Below are 19,814 nucleotides of genomic sequence, written 5' to 3'. Positions count from 1 at the left end.
CGCACGCGCGGTGGACGCCTCGCGCCTTATCGCCTAAACGGGGGAGGGGGCGACGTGCTCACGTCGGGCGTGCTGACGTTCGCGCAACGTGCGCCGCCAGCCAATGGGACCCGGCCCTCCGGGGCTTCTGCCTGGCGAAGGTGGGCGAGCTTGTGGTGGCCAGGGAACAGGTTACCTGCGCGGGTTCTGGCGCTCCTGTTAGTTACGTGGAAGTGGTGTCACCGAGACTGTTTGCTCCTTCCGTTTACCAGAACATCTTCCCTTTGGTGATACTGGCTCAGGTTTCGGTCGGTAACTCTGTCATGCCGAACTCGCGGCCCAGGCCCCGCCGGGGCGCCGGGAGTGGCGCCGGGGCACCTGGGCGGGACGAGCTGGTGTCGCGGTCCTTGCAGAGCGCAGAGCATTGCCTGGGTTCCCAGGACTTTGGCACCGCCTATGCCCACTACCTCCTCGTGCTCAGCCTGGCGCCGGAGCTGAAAGACGATGTAAAGGTGAGGAGGGCCCTTTTCTCGCTGGTCGATCCTCTGTTCTTGTATAAGTAAATGAATACGTAGGTAGTTGGAGGCGGAGAAGGCACTGGCAACCCACTCCAGTACTCTTGCCTGGAAACTCGCATGGACAGAGGAGCCTGGTAGGCTGCAGTCCATGGGGTCGCTGAGAGTCGGACACGACTGAGCGACTTCACTTTCACTTTTCACTTTCATGCATTGGAGAAGGAAATGGCAACCCACTCCAGTGTTCTTGCCTGGAGAATCCCAGGGATGGGGGAGCCTGGTGGTCACCAGTTTGTGGGGTCGCACAGAGTCGGACACGACTGACGTGACTTAGCAGCAGCAGCAGTAGTTGGAGGAGGGAGTGTGGACTCTAAGTGTCTGGTGGTGGTTATTAATGTTTACTGGTCACCGTTGACTCTTTTATTCGCAACCACAACCAGCCTATTAGAAAATATTGTTTGCTGACCCTCGAAATTTACATCCAGAATCGTATTTCTTTTCACCACCTTCTTTTTTACTACCCTGAGTCAAGCCTCAATCATCTCCTGTTGACTTTTGCAGTGTGCTTTGGCTCGGGAAACTAGACTGTCTTCTGCAACAAAGCCAACGTGAGCTTTTCATAACAAAAGCCAGATGGTGTCATTCCTCTATTACAAAACTTTCACTTCATTCAAATTCCAAAGGTTATATTGCACACGTTCAGTGATCTTCAGTCATCTCCTGTATCTAATTCTAGCAAGTTCCCGCCCCAGGGCATTTGCACTTGTCTCTCCTGTCTACTGTTGGGTGGAGAGAATGCTGAATTAAATTTGCAATTAGCCTGAAGTAATCATTTGGTGATGCATTCTTTTAAGTTTCAATTATTAGATTATTTGTGAGAGTTACTCTGTTGAAGCTCTGTACGTTTCCCCACCCCCACCCCACCCAGGTTATTTTAGAAAAATTTCAAAAAATGATTTAGTTTAATTTTGCATTCAGTTTTCAACCTGAAGCTACTTCGCTTTATTTCATGCAAGGTTTCTCAACCTCAAGACTATTGATATTTTGGATAGGATCCTAGAATTCCCCGACTTCTTCCCAATAGATGTCAATTTTATATAGACATTTATAGTTCACAAAAACTTAGTGTAAATTTCAGGACCAGCTAGCCTCAAGGAGGAGAAAGTGTTACTTTGAGATTGAGTTTGCTCTTCTAGGTAGGCAGGTGTAAAATAATGGATCCATCCAAATGCTTTTTCCTCAGTTCTTTGTTCCTTAGTTTCCTCTTATAAAACAGGGACAGTGTGTATTAAAAATATATATACTCATTTATGCATTTGTTTATTCAGCAAACACGGTCTTTTAAAGCCAAATAAGACTTAAGGTGATTTTCAATTGTCATTAAGTTTTATTTTCTGTGGACTCTTCAACCCATGTTGAACGTTCTTTCATCATTTATGTTGACTAATTTTTGTTCTCTTTTGTGAAGGAAACTTTTCAGTATACGCTCTTCAGGTGGGCTGAAGAACTTGATGCTCTCAGTCGAACACAAGACCTACTTGGCTGCTATGAGCAAGCCTTGGAACTGTTTCCTGATGATGAAGTGATTTGCAACAGTATGGGGGAGCATCTCTTCAGGTATGCAGTGGTTTCAGTATTACAAGTTCAGAACTACTCTGGATCTGTCTGGATTGGATAAATGCATAGTACGGTAATTTGAGCAGGGAAAGTTTACGCCAAAGAATTATTAACTTTAAAGGAATCAGACTAGAGACTTGGCTAGGGAGAAGTAAAGAGAACTCAAAAGCATATAGGAATAGTAGATACAGTATATAATAATTTTACATCATATACTGAGTAATAGCTGCTGCCCTTGGGGCTGAGATCAGGTATCCATGAAAGAGTTCCTTTCCCTGGGCTGAGATATATAGACCTTCTTGGAGAGGACATAGCCTGATTCCCGGGGTGGCAGAGAAGTCACTGTGGTCCCTTGCTGGGGAAACGTCTTGTAAACCTGTTCTCCAGAACTTCCTGGAAACTTGCCATTTCCTTTCGTAAGAGTGCAATTCACTGTTTGGGTTCTAGAATGGTTTTTTTGCTTATACTATACCCAAAATGGCACCCCACTCCAGTACTCTTGCCTGGAAAGTCCCATGGACAGAGGAGCCTGGTGGGCTGCAGTCCATGGGGTCTCGAAGAGTCGGACATGACTGAGCGACTTCACTTTCACTTTTCACTCTCATCCATTGGAGAAGGAAATGGCAACCTACTCCAGTGTTCTTGCCTGGAGAATCCCAGGGGCGGTGGAGTCTGGTGGGCTGCCATCTATGGGGTCGCACAGAGTTGGACACGACTGAAGTGACTTAGCAGCAGCAGCAGCAGCAGCATACCCAAAATGAATAGTCTGATTCCGTTTCTTTAAAATTGGTGGAATGCTTAGAGGTGCTTGCAAAGAAGTATGAGTATGAAAGGGTTCTATTAACTCAGTTCTCTTCATCATGTGGACCACACACTAGTGTGGTGCATAAATTACCAGTCAGCTCAACATTCAGAAAACTAAGATCATGGCATCCGGTCCCATCACTTCATGGCAAATAGATGGGGAAACAGTGGCTAACTTTATTTTTCTGGGCTCCAAAATCACTGCAGATGGTGATTGCAGCCATGAAATTAAAAGATGCTTACTCCTTGGAAAGTTATGACCAACCTAGACAGCATATTAAAAAGCAGAGACATTACTTTGTCAACAAAGGTCTGTCTAGTCAAGGCTATGGTTTTTCCAGTGGTCATGTATGGATGTGAAAGTTGAACCATAAAGAAAGCTGAATGCTGAAGAATTGATGCTTTTGAACTGTAGTATTGGAAAAGACTCTTGAGAGTCCCTTGGACTTCAAGGCGATCCAACCAGTCCATCCTAAAGGAGATCAGTCCTGGGTGCTCACTGGAAGGACTAATGTTGAAGCGGAAACTCCAGTACTTTGGCCACCTGATGCAGAGAGCTGACTCATTTGAAAAGACCCTGATGCTGGGAAAGATTGAGGGCAGGAGGAGAAGGGGACGACAGGATGAGATGGGTGGATGGCATCACTGACTCAATGGACATGGGTTTGGGTGGACGCTGGGAGTTGGTGATGGACAAGGAGGCCTGGCGTGCTGCGGTTCATGGGGTCGCAAAGAGGCGGACACGACTGAGCAACTGAACTGAACAGAGAGGTATAGAAATAGAAATTGTGAGTAAACATTTAGAAATTTGAATAGCAGTTTGCGGTAAATCCAAGCACGTGGTCAGGTAACTCACTTGTTGAGGAGAGTATGGACCACTCTGAAATCTCTTGTGGGAGCTACACAGCAGCTAACTCTGTGCAGTACAAGTGTGTTGGTCTACAGGTGGGGAGCTATTTTACAAAGAGAGGGAGTTTTTGGATGGTTTAAGAAGTACGGTGGTTTGATAGTTTTTTCCTTCCGTCTTTTATTGTTGATTTGCTCACATATAATTCAGTAGTAATTTTTGGGTGACTCACCTTTGATTTTTTTTCCTTCGGACACAATGACTCTCTTTTTGCAGTCATATTCACTTGGTTTCTGTTATTTTTAATTAAAATATATAATTTTAGTAACAAGTGTAAATTGGTCTGGCTGCAAATATGGCTAACTCTTGATGACCATTCTGCTCAGTTGAAAGCACAGTAAAGAGGCACCTGCTAGCCATAGGCGTTAGTATCTTTTACAGTGGAAGTGGTTTTTAGAATCCTGGTGTTCTAGAAAGTTGTTTAAATGGAAGATGACCAGGAGAGCTTCTACTACACGACAGTAAAGCAGTATTTCATAGTCAGGTCCTTGTTAGTGTCCTGGAATGCATAAATACAATAGGGATTCAGAAAGGAAAGAAGTAAATGAGACTCACAGTCCTCACCGAAGGCTTCCCAAGGAGACGACACTCGCGTTGGGTAGGATTTGGGGTGCTGGAGAGGGGTTCTCAGGCTAGATAAGTGACATGAACAATGGCATTGATAGTGTATAGTTGAATGTTTCATTTGTCATTTTCCATTCTAGAATGGGCTTTAGAGATGAAGCAGCTGGGTATTTTCATAAAGCAGTGAAGCTAAACCCTGATTTCAATGATGCAAAGGAGAATTTTTATCGTGTTGCAAACTGGTTGGTGGAACGCTGGCACTTTATCATGCTTAATGACACCAAAAGGAATACGATCTATAATGCAGCAATCCAGAAGGCAGTGTGTTCAGGCTCCAAAAGTGTTTTGGATATTGGAGCAGGAACTGGAATACTAAGGTTTGTTGGCATTGTGTTTTAATTACATATAGATGTATACTAATGTAAATTAATGATTTTATCAAACGTGGAAAATTTTGACAGTGAAATTTAATAATCTAGTATAAATTAATCTATAGATTAATTTCTTATAATCTTGTTATGATTCATGCAGCTGTTATTATTGTCATTTTTGCTATAACTTTTACTTTATTAAGAACTTGACATAGCCACCAAGAAACATTTGGAGTTATTGAAATTTTGCATAATCCTTTTACGAGTAGGTTTTTCATTAATGTTCTGGTTGAGTCTAGTTTTTAAAAGTCTAATTAGCATTCTGCATGACAGTTGTCTTAATAAGGTGGATGTTATGATTTATTGTCTGATTTGTTTCTTGGTGAGAATATTAGTTCATTTTTTTCAAATGCAGAGTCAATAATGGTTGTGGTGAAGAATAAAAGGAAAACTCCATGTTTCATAATTTCACTGAAATTTAAAAACAGTAGATTATTTTTTAACGGAACACTTTTTCCCCTTGTAGCATGTTTGCCAGGAAAGCTGGAGCACATTCTGTGTATGCCTGTGAGTTATCCAAGACCATGTATGAACTGGCCTGTGATGTAGTGGCAGCAAACGAGATGGAAGAAGGGATCAAACTCTTGCACATGAAGTCGCTTGACATAAAAATTCCAAAACACATTCCTGAAAGGTATTACGCCATGCACTAATTTTACTGTTTATAGCCCACTATTTTATTTCTCAAGAATTAAGATATTCACATTTCTAGCTTCTAGTCCAAATAGAAATGCTGAAACCTTTATATTGTGAAGGTACAGATACAGGATAGTTCAGCATAAGATGGGTTTTCATAATAAGGTCATATTCTTGACAAAGAAGATTTAAAGATCTTGAGAAAAATATGCAGCAAGGGATTCAATCAATAAACTTCAGCTTTAGCAAGTTACTTTATCTTTGTTCATTCTAGTATTTCAGTTGTGGAAATGGATCATACCTCCTCTGTGGTCCATAGCTGTTTAAAAATTGTAAACATAATGCAAGAGTTGATTAAGCTTGATGGACTTAATCACATTTGGTGTTAATATTCTTGGCTAAAATGAAAGCTTTGGAAGCATCAGCTGTCGATGTATTTTGACTTCCCCTCTTCAAATACTTTGACTATTATGTCATAAGTCTCAGCTTTTTAGTGTTATTTCATTTTGATCCATATCACAAGGGGATGGAATTTTAGAGCTAGGGGGGATTGAAAAATCGTCTGGTCCAACCAACTATCATTCTTGGATACAGTTTTCTCTGTGCAGCACTTGTGTTACTACCTCCCCTGGGTCGTGTCTCTTTTCATTTTACTGAAATTCAGTTCACGTTGAAACAGGGCTTGTTTATACTGTGTCATACATGGGACTCTGATTTTGAAAAGTCTTCTTCCATCTATGTATAAGAATATTTAACTTTACATGACAGCTGTGCTTTTCAGTTGTCTCTATTTGTTTTCATGAAGTCCTGTTGGATTGTTCAGGCAGATATTAAACACATTTTATAGAATCAGCGTCCTCAATTGTCTTAGACTGACCAGGCTGCGGTTAACAGAATACCACAGCCTAGGTGGCTGAAACTACAGACGTTTATCTTCTCACGGCTCTGGAGGCTGGAAGTCCATGATCGTGGGTGCCGGCAAATTTGGTTTCTGGCAGGAGCTCTCTTCCTGGCTTTGCAGATGGCCATCCTGCTCTGTCCTTACATGGCCTTTCCTCTGTGGCCGCAGGGAGAGAGAGATCACTGCTGTGATCACCTCCACTTTTATTAGGACACAGGTCCCATCGGATTAGGACTCCACTCTTATGACCTCATTGAGCCTTAATTAACCTCGTAAAGATCTATCTCCAAATATAGTCATCCTGAGGGTTAGAGCTTCAATGTGACTTTTGGTTGGTACCCAATTCAGTACATAGTGTGAATCAAAGTTACATTACCTTAATCCACTTTTTTCTCACACATAGTAGTATAGAAAGGATGTATTGGCTTTGAATGAAGAGATATGGTTTATAATAATAATAATAATTTGTTGTTGTTTAGGCACTAAGTTGTGCCCAACTCTTTGCAACCCTGTGGACTGTAGCCTGCCAGGGTCCTCTCTCCTTGGGGTTTCTTCGGCAAAAATACTGGAGCGGGTTGCCATTTCCTTTTCCAGAGGCTCTGCCGACCCAGTGATCGAACTCATGTCTCCTGCACTGCAGGCAGATTCTTTACTGCTGAGCCACCAGTGAAGCCCGATAATTAATAATGATTTATTTTTACCTTGGGCAAATCTGGAGACTTGAAGATATCAGATGATTTGAGATGCTTTTTGCATTCTAAATATATGCAGTCATAAATACTGAAAATCTTGTGTATGTGTATACACTACTGGGTTTAGGCACAGTGCCATACTGTGCTTCAGTCGTGTCCAACTGAAGTCGTGGTCCCATGGACCACAGCCCGCCGGACTCCTCTGCCCATGGGATTCTCCAGGCAAGAATACTGGAATGGGTTGCCATTCCCTTCTCCAGGGGATCTTCCCTACTCAGGGATTGAACCCACTTGTCTTACGTCTAACCTGCATTGGCAAGTGGGTTCTTAACCACTAGTGCCACCTGGGAAGCCCACGGGCACAGTAGAAGATACTAAAGTTGCTTTCTGTTACCAAGGCAGCTGTAGTCAAGACAGGAAGATAAGGATTATTCTTGAAAATACCTTTTCCTTGTAACTACAGAAATGAATGATACTGGCAGTGAGTACTAAAGAAGTTCGACGAAGGGAGAGATTTTTTTAGGGTGTGTTTTTGAATGAGATTTTCTAGAAAGAATGGACAGAGACCAGAAGTCTGTGGGTTAGGCTTTGGTGAAAAGTCCAGGTGTGGGTAAAGCACGAGTGGTGATGGGAGAGGGGCAGTGAACATATGAGAGATACACATGGATGATGGAGGTGGAGGAGGGGTTTGGGGGGCAGGCTTTCTCACTGCACTACCTGTTGTCTGTAGGGAGTCATTGATGGTAGAAAGTATTTTTACAGAATATTGGGGATAGATGTCCAGTAACTCAGGGTTAAGGAGGGGGACTGGTAAAAGTAATGGATATGAACCAATCCTTAGGGTTTAGGCAATGAAGGAATAACCCAGGAGGCAGCAAGTCAAGTGAAGGTTGTCTGTGACCTTCCCAGCCAGGAAGCTGCCAGTGGAGAACAGAGGAGCTTTAGAGGAACATTAGAGTTCCTTAGGATTCAAGGGTAGGTGTTCGGAGAAGGCAATGGCACCCCACTCCAGTACTCTTGCCTGGAAAATCCCATGGACAGAGGAGCCTGGAAGGCTGCAGTCCATGGGGTCACTAGGAGTCGGGCACGACTGAGCGACTTCACTTTGACTTTTCACTTTCATGCATTGGAGAAGGAAATGGCAACCCACTCCAGCGTTCTTGCCTGGAGAATCCTAGGGACAGGGGAGCCTGGTGGGCTGCCATCTGTGGGGTCGCACAGAGTCGAACACGACTGAAGTGACTTAGCAGTAGCAGCAAGGGTAGATGTTAAACATGAAATGTATGAGAAAATTTTATATTTGTGCTGTGTCTATAATATATTCTTCCTTTTCTCAGCTTTGACATCTTTTACGTAAATAGCATGATATTTTACTTACATATATCTTTAAAAAATCATTCTATAGAGTGTCCCTAGTTGTAACAGAAACTGTCGATGCAGGTTTATTTGGAGAAGGAATTGTGGAGAGTTTGATTCATGCATGGGAACATTTACTTTTGCAGCCAAAGGTAAGCAGCTTGAAAACACTTAAATTTGATCAAGAATTCATTATTCAGTAGACGGTTCATTGAGCCCCTAGCATAGTTGCAAAGCAGTAGGAGATGCGTCTCACTGTTGAGGTATATACTGTATAGCTGGCAAGAGATCCGTGTGAACAAAAACATTTAATAACATAGTGCAGTGTATTCTTGTGTGCCCAATTGGGGTATGCAGGCAGAAAATACTCCAGGAAGGAGTTCTTAGGAATTGAGGTTATGTGATGAAGGGATTGACTCTGGAATTCTTGAGTGAGGTTGAGAAATGGAAGTATTTTGAGCTTTACAGCTTCACTGCTCGTATTGTATATTTGGAAAATTTACCAAAAGAGAATGTAGTGGGTAACTTGTGTGGTATGATTTTAAGGTACCACTTGGACCTAGGCTGGACAGAATTGACTGTTATAGTTGCCAGGTTGTATTTTACATTGAAATCCTCTACTGTGGCCCATAAACTGTAGCTTTCGTGTATATATTGATATATGTATTATGAAAGAAAGGATTTTAACATGTCATAAGAATTGACTACTTACAGAAAATCATTTGGATTTAAAATAGCTAATGAAAGGTTGAAAGAAGAGCAGTTTGTTTTTCAAGTAGGTAATGGTGATTTTGGCCTCTTCATTAAAGTCATTCCCAAAGATCTTTTCTTGTGTACAAACTTAGAGGCTTCTAGCTCCCACCTCCCTCCTTCCCATTCTTCCTACTAGTACTTAAAAAAAGAAAAAAATTTATACGTATATACACACACACATGAGTATATATGATATATGTATACTTACACATATATATTCATATATATATGTAAAAAAATGGAAGTAAACTTTTTAAAGAAAAGAAACCCTTAATCTGCTTATCATTAACTATTGTTTTTCTAAGCTTTCTTATAAATTTTCATAGCTTGCCATCATACACACATATTTTGACAAAAATATTTTGACATCAATGTAGCAGAATATAATTTTTTACTGTTGTATTTTTAGACCAAAGGTGAAAATGGTGATTGTGAAAAATATGGGAAAGTTATACCAGCAAGTGCTGTTATATTTGGGATAGCAGTAGAATGTGCAGAGATAAGAAGACATCATAGGTAAGTGATTATTTAAATAGTAAATATTAAAAAATATTTCAGTAATTTTGAGGAGTTGCCTGTACTTAAAAGGTTATTTAGTGGACATTCGGATGAGAACGTATCATCTTCTGACTTTTAAATTCATGATATTTATTCCAGTCTTAATTTTATTTTTGCCTTTTTTTTTTTTTTTTTTTTTGCATCTTTAAAACTTTCTTCAAAACTAAGACTCTTGGATTAACAGTCAGCTTTCAATTTTCTAGGGGAAAATTTAATTTTGAAACAACATAGTATCCTTTTGATGTGTGATAGATTCCTGAGAAATATACTAAGTTCAAACTAATTTTAGAGTGAAATAAAAATTTCCATGTGAAAATAATTTTATTTCTCCCAGTTTTCTGTTCTTAATAACTTAGTATTATGTTTTGTTGGTGGGTGGGATGAAATTTCAGGATCTTTGTACCCTTGAGATTCTGAGATTTATGCAGTGTGATACAGGTGAAAACTTTTTTTAGTTATAAAAACTTCTTGGTTACTTCTTTTTCTTGAACATTAATGAATTTTTTATTTTGCTAAAGTATTGATCCATATTGTTTCAGGACTTTTTAAGGAGGCCCTCCATCTGATAACTCAGTAGTAGTAAATGTAACACATAAATATTTTAGGAAATACTGATGATTGAAAGAAGAAAATAAAAATCATCCTGAACGCCTCACTGGTAGAAAACTACTGTTCATCTTTATAGTATATTTTTCCTTACACTCCTCAATGCATGTTACGGGATGATAAGTAAAAGTAGTTAGTGATTGGTAGGGCACAGGCACTAACCAAAAAGTGGCCTTTGCCAGCAGATTGGCTGAATTAGAGTTAGATAATTGGTTGTCAGCTCTGTGTAAGTAAATGTGTGTGTGTATAAATTTTGCTTCAGTAAAAATGATCAGTATCAGTAAATATTTTAAAATATCAGTAAATATATTAGCTTTAGTGAGCCTCTTCATGTTAATAGATTTGCTTCATGATTTCTTAAAGTCAGTTTCCTAGTGTTACAGTTCCCAGAGTTTAGAGGTTTTAAGTTTTAAGAAGCTTGGTTTATTAGATATAAAAACTAGAAATAAAAAGTAATTTATTGATGCAGATATAGAAAAAAATAGATCAGTATAACACAATAACGACTCTAGATACACCTTTGAATTTATAGGGATTTAGTTTGTGATACAGATGAGGTATTTCAGATGAGTGGAGAAAGGATAAACTATTCGGTAAGTGGAGATGAAGCACTTCACTTGCGCTCAGTCGTGTCTGACTCTTTGCAACCCCATAGACTCCAGCACGCCAGCCTTCCTGTCCTTCATATGGTTAAAGTTAGATCTTTACTTTTAATTCCAAAATGAATTAAGTATCTAAGTGTAAAAAATCCATTAAGTGGTGAAGGGTTTCCAAAGCAAAACAGAGGGACGATCTAGAAGCCATAAAAGATTGACAAATTTAACACATTAAAAAACAAATTGAATATCTGGTGAAAGATAGTATAAAGTTAAAAGGCAGATGAAAAGCTGAGGTAAAATTTCCAACTTTTAGAATAAAGCTAAGTTGGAGAAGACTCTTGAGAGTCTTCTTGGACAGCAAGGAGATCCAACCAGTCCATCCTAAAGATCAGTCCTGAGTGTTCACTGGAAGGACTGATGTTGAAGCTGAAACTCCAATACTTTGGCCACCTGATTGGAAGAGCTGACTCATTTGAAAAGACCCTGATGCTGGGAAAGATTGAGGGCAGGAGGAGAAGGGGATGACAGAGGATGAGATGGTTGGATGGCATCACCGACTCAATGGACATGGGTTTGGGTGGACTCCAGGAGCTGGTGATGGACAGGGAGGCCTGGCGTGCTGCAGTCCTCAGGGTTGCAAAGAGTTGGACGTGACTGAGCGACTGAACTGAACTGAAACATATTTGCAATTGTCTATTAATGAGAGAAATGGAAATTAAATCAACAGAATAACATTTTTAACTGTTTACATTCTAAAACATTAAAAATGATTGATAAGGGGAATTCCCTGGTGGCCCAGTGGTTGGGACTCCACACTTTCACTGCCGAGGCCCCAGGTTTGATCCCTGGTCGGGAAAGTGAGATCCTGCAAGCCCCACAGTGTGGCCCAAAAAAGAGATAAGATCCTACTTTCTCATGTTGTTGTTTAGTCACTGAGTTGTGTCCGACTTTTTTGAGACCCCATGAACTGTAGCCCACCAGGTTCCTTGTTCGTGGGATTTCCCAGGCAAGAATACTGGAGTGGGTTGCCATTCCCTTCTCCAGGGGATCTTCCTGGCCCAGGCATTGAACCTGGGTTTCCTGTGTTGGCAGATGGATTCTTTACCACTAAGCCACCAGGGAAGCCTATTTTCTCTTAGATATGGGAGACTGTATACCCTGTTGGTGCAACATTTTAGTAGCTCAATTTGGCGTTATCTAACAAAACTAAAGGTGTGTATAGTCTTTTACGTGATGTTTCTACTTCTGATAATTTGTCCTAATAAATAAACATGTGTACAGGGATGCTTACTATAACACTGTAATTGGAAAAACCAAAACAAAAAACCATCTGCATACTTACTGCACTCTGATAAAACATTCACTTTGCAGGTGAGAAAAGGAGACAGGTAAGCTGCGTATGTAGAGAGGGAAAGAAGTTAGTGACGGTTAGTGAAAAGACAGCCACAATTCTAGGAGCAGTGAGCTCTTGGCTTTTACATACCATGCCTCACCACGGGGAATTATAACTCTGGAGAAATGGCTGCTTCCCAGACTGGGGCAGAACAGACTGAAGATGACTGTGAAATAACTGGGGCAGAAACTTAAGGAACTGCCGAAGAAAATGATGTGGGTGGTTAAAGGTCACAGGAGCATGTTTGGAAGTGTCTCCCACTAGCCAAATCTTGGACATTTTAAGCACCAAGATATATAAGGGCAGTTCCATTGAATAAAGTAAGAATCCATAAATCCCTATTTATAACAAATAGATTAATAAATGGAACTAAGATCCTGCAAGCAACATGGTATGGCCAAAACAAAATAAAATTGTCAAAGGATAGGACAGCTAAATTGAAATCATGATCCTGTATTGGGACTGGTCGGGGGGAGTTAGTTTTGATTTATTGATTCAGTTAATAAATACAGAATATGAAATATATTCTAATATGAAGATGAAATAATACTGTATTTGATAACTTATGATTAAAATATCCTTGTTTATAATAAAGATACACGGAAGTATATATATGAAAGGATAAATGGGTATGATGAATGCAATTTTCTCTGAAATGGCTCAGAAGAAAGAATATATGTGGAGAGAGAGAGACTATGATAAAAATAATGTGGTAGACTATTAAAAACTCGATGACTGTGGTTAAAGGATGTGAGAGTTCTTTAGACGACACTGGAAGCCTTTCTATAAATTTGAAATCATTTTCAAAATAAAGAGTTAAGAGCAGAGGAAAATAAGTACAGTGGGTCTGAGGCAGTATCCACAGGTATTGTTACACACGTAAAGAAAAGGTGGGAGGGATACACAGCACACTTCTAACGAGGAAATGGATACTGCGAAGGTGGACTTTCACTTTTTACTACATTGTTTGAAGTTTTGACAATAAATTTATATTCATGTATTTGGTAAGAAATTGAAAGGGAACTTGTCACATTCTTTTTGTTTCTATAACTTGTGATTTCTCATTTAGTTATTGTTAAACTCATTAATACTTCCATTTGACAATCCATCTTTTTAGAATATAACAAAATAATTTCTAGTAGTCGACTGTTTCAAGCCCTGTAAAGACAGGCTAATAAATGAGTGTGTATGAGAGGAGGTCGAAGTGTTTCCTGTTACAAGATGGTGTTTCTAAAATGCTCATGAAGTGAAGTGTTTTTTTTTTTTCAGTGTAAATTTTTACTGACATCAAACATTGTTAGAGCAAGCACATAAACCATACATTTACGGTGGATTCATGAAGTTGATACACTGTGTACCAGTGCTCAGATCAAGGTCCAGAACACCACCCCCACCCCAACAGGTTCTTAGGAAGAAGCCCCTTCCAGTTACCAGCGCCCCACACCCCCAGGAGTATCTACTGTCTTGACTTCTAACACCATAGATTATTTTGCCTGTTTTGAATTCCATACAAATGGTATCCTACAGTGTGAATGCTCATGCCTGCCTGCCTTATTTCAGCACGTCTGTGTTCTTGTGTGTGGTTTGTTGGTTCTCATTGCTGTGGAGTATGCCTGTTGTACGAATACACCACAGTGCATTCCTTCCTTCTGCTGGTGATGGATGTTTAGGTCATATCCAGCTTGGGGAGTATTGTGTTTATAGCACAGCTGTAAACATTCTTAAACATTCTTTTGGTGGTTGTGTGTATGAATTTCCCTTGGTCATGTTTCTGGAAGTGCAAATGTCAGACACCTTGAGGTTCCCATATTAAGACTGAATCTAAAATAATAGTCACGTTCCACTTGAACAGGAACTATGAAACTCTTCCAGAGTGGTCTTTTTAATTTTATATTCCTACCAGTAGTATATAAGACTGTATTCTTATCAGTACTTGATATGGACTGTTTATTTTCCCCCTTCTGTTCGTTGGGTAGCATGGCTTTAATTTCATTTCCCTCGTGACTGACTCTTCATATTGGCTCTTTGTTCTTTTGTGAAGTGTCTGAGTCTTTTGCTCATTTTTGGTTTTATTGTGGGGATTAAAAAATGTATTTTGGATATTTGTCCTTTGTTGAGTAGATGCATTACAAATCTCTTCTACTCAGTGGCTTGCCTTTAACGTTCTTCCTGGGTATCTTTTGATGAGTGGAGTTCTTAATTTTAATGTACACCTATTATTTGTTTTTGTTTATAGTTAGTGATTGTGTATGTCACTGTGTTTAAGAAACCTTTGTCTATCATGTTTTATTGTATTTTTATGCTTATTTTTGCTGGATTCAGTATTAGACGGTGTTACTTGATTCTTTAAAAAGAAAAAAAAAAAAACAACTCATCTTTTTCCCTTTCCTCTCTCATTCCCCTTCTCACCAGGGTGGGTGTTAAGGACGTTGCTGGAATCAGTTTGCCAACCAATGTGAAATTTCAGAGCCCAGCTTATTCTTCTGTAGATGGAGAAGAAACAATTGAACCTTATACAACTGAAAAGATGAGTCGAGTTCCTGGAGGATATTTGGCTCTTACAGAGTGCTTTGAAATTATGACAGTAGATTTCAACAATCTTCAGGTAAAAATAAAAATTTAGTTACTGGTTTTAAGTGTTAAATTTCACGCATTGTTTAAAATAGTTAATACATAGGACAGTCTTATGAGTAGGCATGGGATTCCACTTACTGTATGTAATGAAAATGATTATTTGCTTTACTTTTAAATACAGAGGGAAACAATCCCTAAGGTTTTGGGGAGTGTACAGTGTACCTGGCACTTTCACGTGTATTCCCGGGAGGCTCGCTTGTTTATTTCTGTGTTTTTTGGTTGTTCCGGGCCTTCGTTGCTGCGCGTGGACCTCTTCTAGTTGCGGCGAGTGGAGGCTCCTCTCTGTTGCAGAGCATGGGCTTCTCATTGCGGTGTCTTCTCTCGTGGCAGAGCACAGGCCCGAGGACTTGCAGGCTTCAGTAGGTGCCGCGTGAGAGCTTAGTTGTCCCGCGGCACGTGGGATCTTCCCGCACCAGGGATCAAACCCGTTTCGCCTGCGTTGGCAGGTGGATTCTTATCCACCGTAACATCAAGGAAGTCCTGAGGTTGCTCTTAAAACAGCACTGCAACAGTTACAATTATCCTTGTGCCGTTACGTTAATCCCACCCCCCAGATATGAATGCAAGGGCAGTGATCATAACCTAGGTCTTCCAGGCTTTCTCTTTGTCTTTCATTTCAGATTAGCAGTATTCCTTGAAATGAAGCATAACTCAGATCTCTAGGTTGTCTGTGTGGTAGGGTGACCAGCCACCTTGGCTTGCACAGGACTAAGCAGCTCCTGAGAAACGGTCTTGGGCAAACCAGGACAAGCTGGTATCATCCTGATGTGTCTGTGTGTGTGTGAGGGCCCTGCGCTGAGCAAAGAAAGAGCCCAGGGAGTTGGAGAAAGTTACATCAAGTCTTTCTCTGGTGATCTTTAAGTAAGGCTAAATGTTTAAGTATATTAACCTTAAGTACATTAAGATTTTGAGGTGAAACTTGCCAGGGGACAGAAGACTTTGTGTCATTTTCGCCTAAGATCTTTATAATTTAATAAAAGCTTTCCCCTATTAATTGTTAATTTTTGTTTTGTTTTGTTTTGAGGTGATCTGGAACTAAATTAATACTTTGGCATTGCTGAGACTGAGCTTTGTCAGCATTTCTTTTCTGTTATAACAGTGTTACAATTTTTTTTGTTGTTGTTCTTTTAAGTCCTCATCCCTGCATGACTACACACCTCCCTTCCTCAGTCCTTACCCCTCCCCTCATCCCACCTCAGTCTCCAGACACAAACCCAGGTTAACACTGGTGCTTCAAAGTGAGTGAAAGTCAGTCATGTCTGAATCTTTGTGACCCCATGGACTATGCGGTCCATGGAATTCTCTAGGCCAGAATACCGGAGTGGGTAGTCCTTCCCTTTTCCAGGGGATCTTTACAACCTAGGGATCAAACCCAGGTCTCCCACATTGCAGGTGGATTCTTTACCAGCTGAGCCACAAGGGAAACCCAAGAACACTGGAGTAGGTAGCCTATCCCTTCTCTGGTGGATCTCCCCAACCCAGGAATTGACCTTTCCCCAACCGGGGTCTCCTGCATTGCAGGCGGATCCTTTACTAAGTGATAGTCCATAAATTGTTAAGTTCCAATGATCTGAGTTCTATTGATTTATTAGAGTGGCTCACAGAATCAGGGAAGCATTTTACTTATTAGGCTCTTAAGCATTACTTATTACTTATTACGCATTTTACTTACTAGGCTTATTAGATAAGGATGTACCTTGGGAACAGTCACATGGAGGAGATGCATGGGCATAGGGGTGAGCGAAGGAGAGCAGGGCTCCCGTGCCGTCCCCAAGAGCATCATGCTCCTCGAATCTCCACATGTTCACCAAGTGTTCCAATATTTTAATGTTTCTTCTCCGCAACAGCCCCCCGCCCCCCAAAAAAACACCTTATTAAGACCTTAAATTTGAAAGTAATATCTGCCTGTTTAACATTTTCAAGTAATACATTAAGAAGGAAGAAGAAAAAAGTATGTATCTTCCTTTTTAAAATCTAGGTCCTTCTTTCCCCAGGTCACCAGCTTGAAATATCTCTTTTCAGACTTGTTTTTCTAACCTGCACACACACACACACACACACGCACGAATGCACACACACATTTTTTAGGATAGAATAACCCCGACTGCTTCAGCACTTGCTGCCTTTGTTCAGCAGTGCATCGTGGACGTTTTCTGCATCAGTAGTATGTATCTGCCTCACTGTAATAACTCACGGTGTCCAGTGCTGTGTACTGTACATCACGCTCTCCCCTCCATTGTGCTTAGTTGGTTGTAGTTGTGCTGTGATACTGATCCCGAGGGTTCTGGGCGGGGCTGATGGGAAGTGATATGACGCTGGGGCATGCATGGATTAAATGTCTAAAATCCTCTTGTTCCTTCTACATTTTTGTCAGGAATTAAAAAGCCTTGCAACTAAAAAACCTGATAAAATTGGCGTCCCCGTTATTAAAGAAGGTGTACTTGATGCTATCGTGGTTTGGTTTGTACTCCAGCTTGATGACGAACACAGTCTATCCACAAGTCCTAGTGAGGAAACGTGCTGGGAACAGGCTGTATACCCTGTTCATGATCTTGCAGGTATATCTTGTCTAATTTTTTGTTGTTTTTCTCTTTTAAAAAAACATGTTGTCTTAATTGTCTAAGCATTTGAGTCAGTATCAAAAATTCACTTTGAATATGAAGTTTCTAGTCAAGGAAGATTGGTTAAATCTTTCAGAATTTGCTCTTTGTTTTTTAAAAGTAGTTTTAAGTAATATGTATGGTTAAGAAGAGAGACTAAAATCGACATGTACACACTGCTGTATTTAAACTAGGTAACTGACAAGGATCCACTGCAGTGCACAGGGAACTCTGCTGCATGCTTTGTAATAACCTAAATGGGAAAAGAATTTGAAAAAGAATAGACGCGTGTACACGTGAAACTAACACAACGTTATTAATCAACTATACTCCAATATTTTAAATAAAAAAAGGTGAAAACACAAATCTGCTGCATACCACTCAAAAACATCTATCATTAAATCATGTCTCAGCTCTTATTACTCTTGATAGGAGTAGATGAGAGAAATGCTAGTCCACTTTTTTGGAACACAGTGGAGAAATATTACTTACAGAGCAGAAGTTCTTATCGCTCACAGAATCTGATGGCATCTGTGGAGCCCCAGGCCCTAAAAATATGCACACTCACATAAATACAGAATCTTGCAGTTTAGAGCTCATGAATCCATGGACTTACCTAGGGAAGTCTTATGTTAAAGATCCCTTTTATTTACTTATTTTTAAAAAAATATATTTATTTTTTATCATGTGGGATCTCCTAGTTGTGGCATATGGGATCTAGTTCTCTGAACAGGGATCGAACCTGGGCCCCCTTATTAGGGAGCATGGAGTCTAAGCCACTGGACCACCAGGCGAAGTCCCAAAGATAACTTTTTTATAAAGAAAGTTTTTAGTAGTAATTTGATGTGGTTCGGTATAGTTTACAGCAGCTGTATTACATAGAAAAATTCTACTGTTTTATAACTGGAAGGTAATATTTACTTCTGTATAGTCTCTCAATCAAGGATCTAATTTGGCAAGGCCATTAAGTCATGGAATCAGTATAGTATTGTGGCAGAGTATGGTTCTAGCGTCAATCAGGTAAATTTGAAATCGGATCTTTGCTAATACTGACTCCTTCGCTGGTCTTGCTGGTTGTTTCTTAGAGCTTTTGTTATGTGATTTATAAAGACGGAAGGGTGCTGGGAATCCCCTGGTGGTCCAGGGGTTAGGACCCCCAGCTTTTGTCGTGGGGGCACCGGTTTCAATCCCTGGTCAGGGAACTAGGGTCCTGTAAGCTGTGTTGCAGTCGTGCTAAAAAAGAAAAGTGAGGGGGTGACAGTGCTGTCTACTTTGCAGGATTGTTGTAGGAGTTATTAGACATCCCAGGGCTAAAAGGCCTACCATAGTGACTAGCGCCAAATAAGTAACATTTAAAAATTCTGTTTATTCTAACTCTCAGTAACTTAGATGGCGTTAAAAAAAAATCCTTAGGGAAAGGATATTTTAAGCATGTAAACACAAGAAAGGCAACTTGTATTTTCAGCTGGCTCTATGGCTGAGAAGGAGGAGCAATTATATGTTTACACTTTAAAGTTTTACCACATGTGAAAGCTCATCAATACAGTCTTTTTATTATTATTACTTTTGTTTGTTTATTTTTGGTGGCACTAGGTCCGCATTGCTAGTTGTGATGAGAGGGGGCTACTCTTTTTTTGCAGTGCCCAGGCTTCTTGTTCAAGTGGCTGCTTTTGTATGGAGCACAGGCTCTAGACACATGGGCTTCAGGAGTCGCATCTTGTGGGCTTAGTGGTTGCAGTTCACAGGCTCTAGAGCGTGGGCTCAGTGGTGCTGGACTTTAGAGCCGATGGCATGTGGGATCTTCCCGGTTCAGGGATCGAACCTGTGTCCCCTGCATGGGCGGGCAGATTCCTAACCACTGTACCACCAGGGAAGTCCACTATGTAGTTTTTATTGTAGGACTCAGTCCTTCCTTACATTTTCAAATTTCTAAACATTCAAGGATATCTAAATACAGTTAAGAAATATTACTGATAAGGTGCTATTGAATGCTGCCTTGTTCTTTCAGAAATTTCTCTAGAGAAAAGAATGTCCCTTTAAGCTAAAGTGAGGTTTGGTATTGATTTCTGAATTTCATTTATCTTTGTGATTGCTGGCTTCATTAACAAGATTGGGAGTCTCCTGTAGTCCTTCCCCCACCCTCTATTTTGGGGTCATTAATGATACGTAGTGATTACAGTAAAAGCACTATAATGCTGTTAGTTAGGGTCAAATAATGAGCTGTTGAATCTGTTTTGCTGTTAAGTTAATTGGCTCTTCAAACCTCATT

General features: G+C 40.4%; 1 protein-coding gene across 1 annotated transcript in view; it reads left to right on the top strand.

The window, feature by feature from the left end:
* Positions 1-104: 104 nt before the first annotated feature.
* PRMT9 (protein arginine methyltransferase 9) overlaps positions 105-19,814 on the top strand; it is a 32,647-nt gene continuing 12,937 nt past the window's right edge. Inside the window, exons 1-8 of the mRNA XM_005909850.2 lie at positions 105-491; positions 1,963-2,111; positions 4,527-4,763; positions 5,284-5,451; positions 8,452-8,554; positions 9,565-9,671; positions 14,724-14,916; positions 17,320-17,503. Of these exons, the coding sequence (XP_005909912.2) occupies positions 303-491; positions 1,963-2,111; positions 4,527-4,763; positions 5,284-5,451; positions 8,452-8,554; positions 9,565-9,671; positions 14,724-14,916; positions 17,320-17,503 (1,330 nt within the window). The 5' untranslated portion in view covers positions 105-302. The remainder of the gene's footprint in view (positions 492-1,962; positions 2,112-4,526; positions 4,764-5,283; positions 5,452-8,451; positions 8,555-9,564; positions 9,672-14,723; positions 14,917-17,319; positions 17,504-19,814) is intronic.

The sequence above is a fragment of the Bos mutus genome, chromosome 17 (genome assembly GCF_027580195.1).
Source record: "Bos mutus isolate GX-2022 chromosome 17, NWIPB_WYAK_1.1, whole genome shotgun sequence".
Classification (NCBI taxonomy): Eukaryota; Metazoa; Chordata; class Mammalia; order Artiodactyla; family Bovidae; genus Bos; species Bos mutus.
Note: the sequence above shows the minus strand (reverse complement) of the source record. Positions and strands in the feature narration are given on the sequence as shown.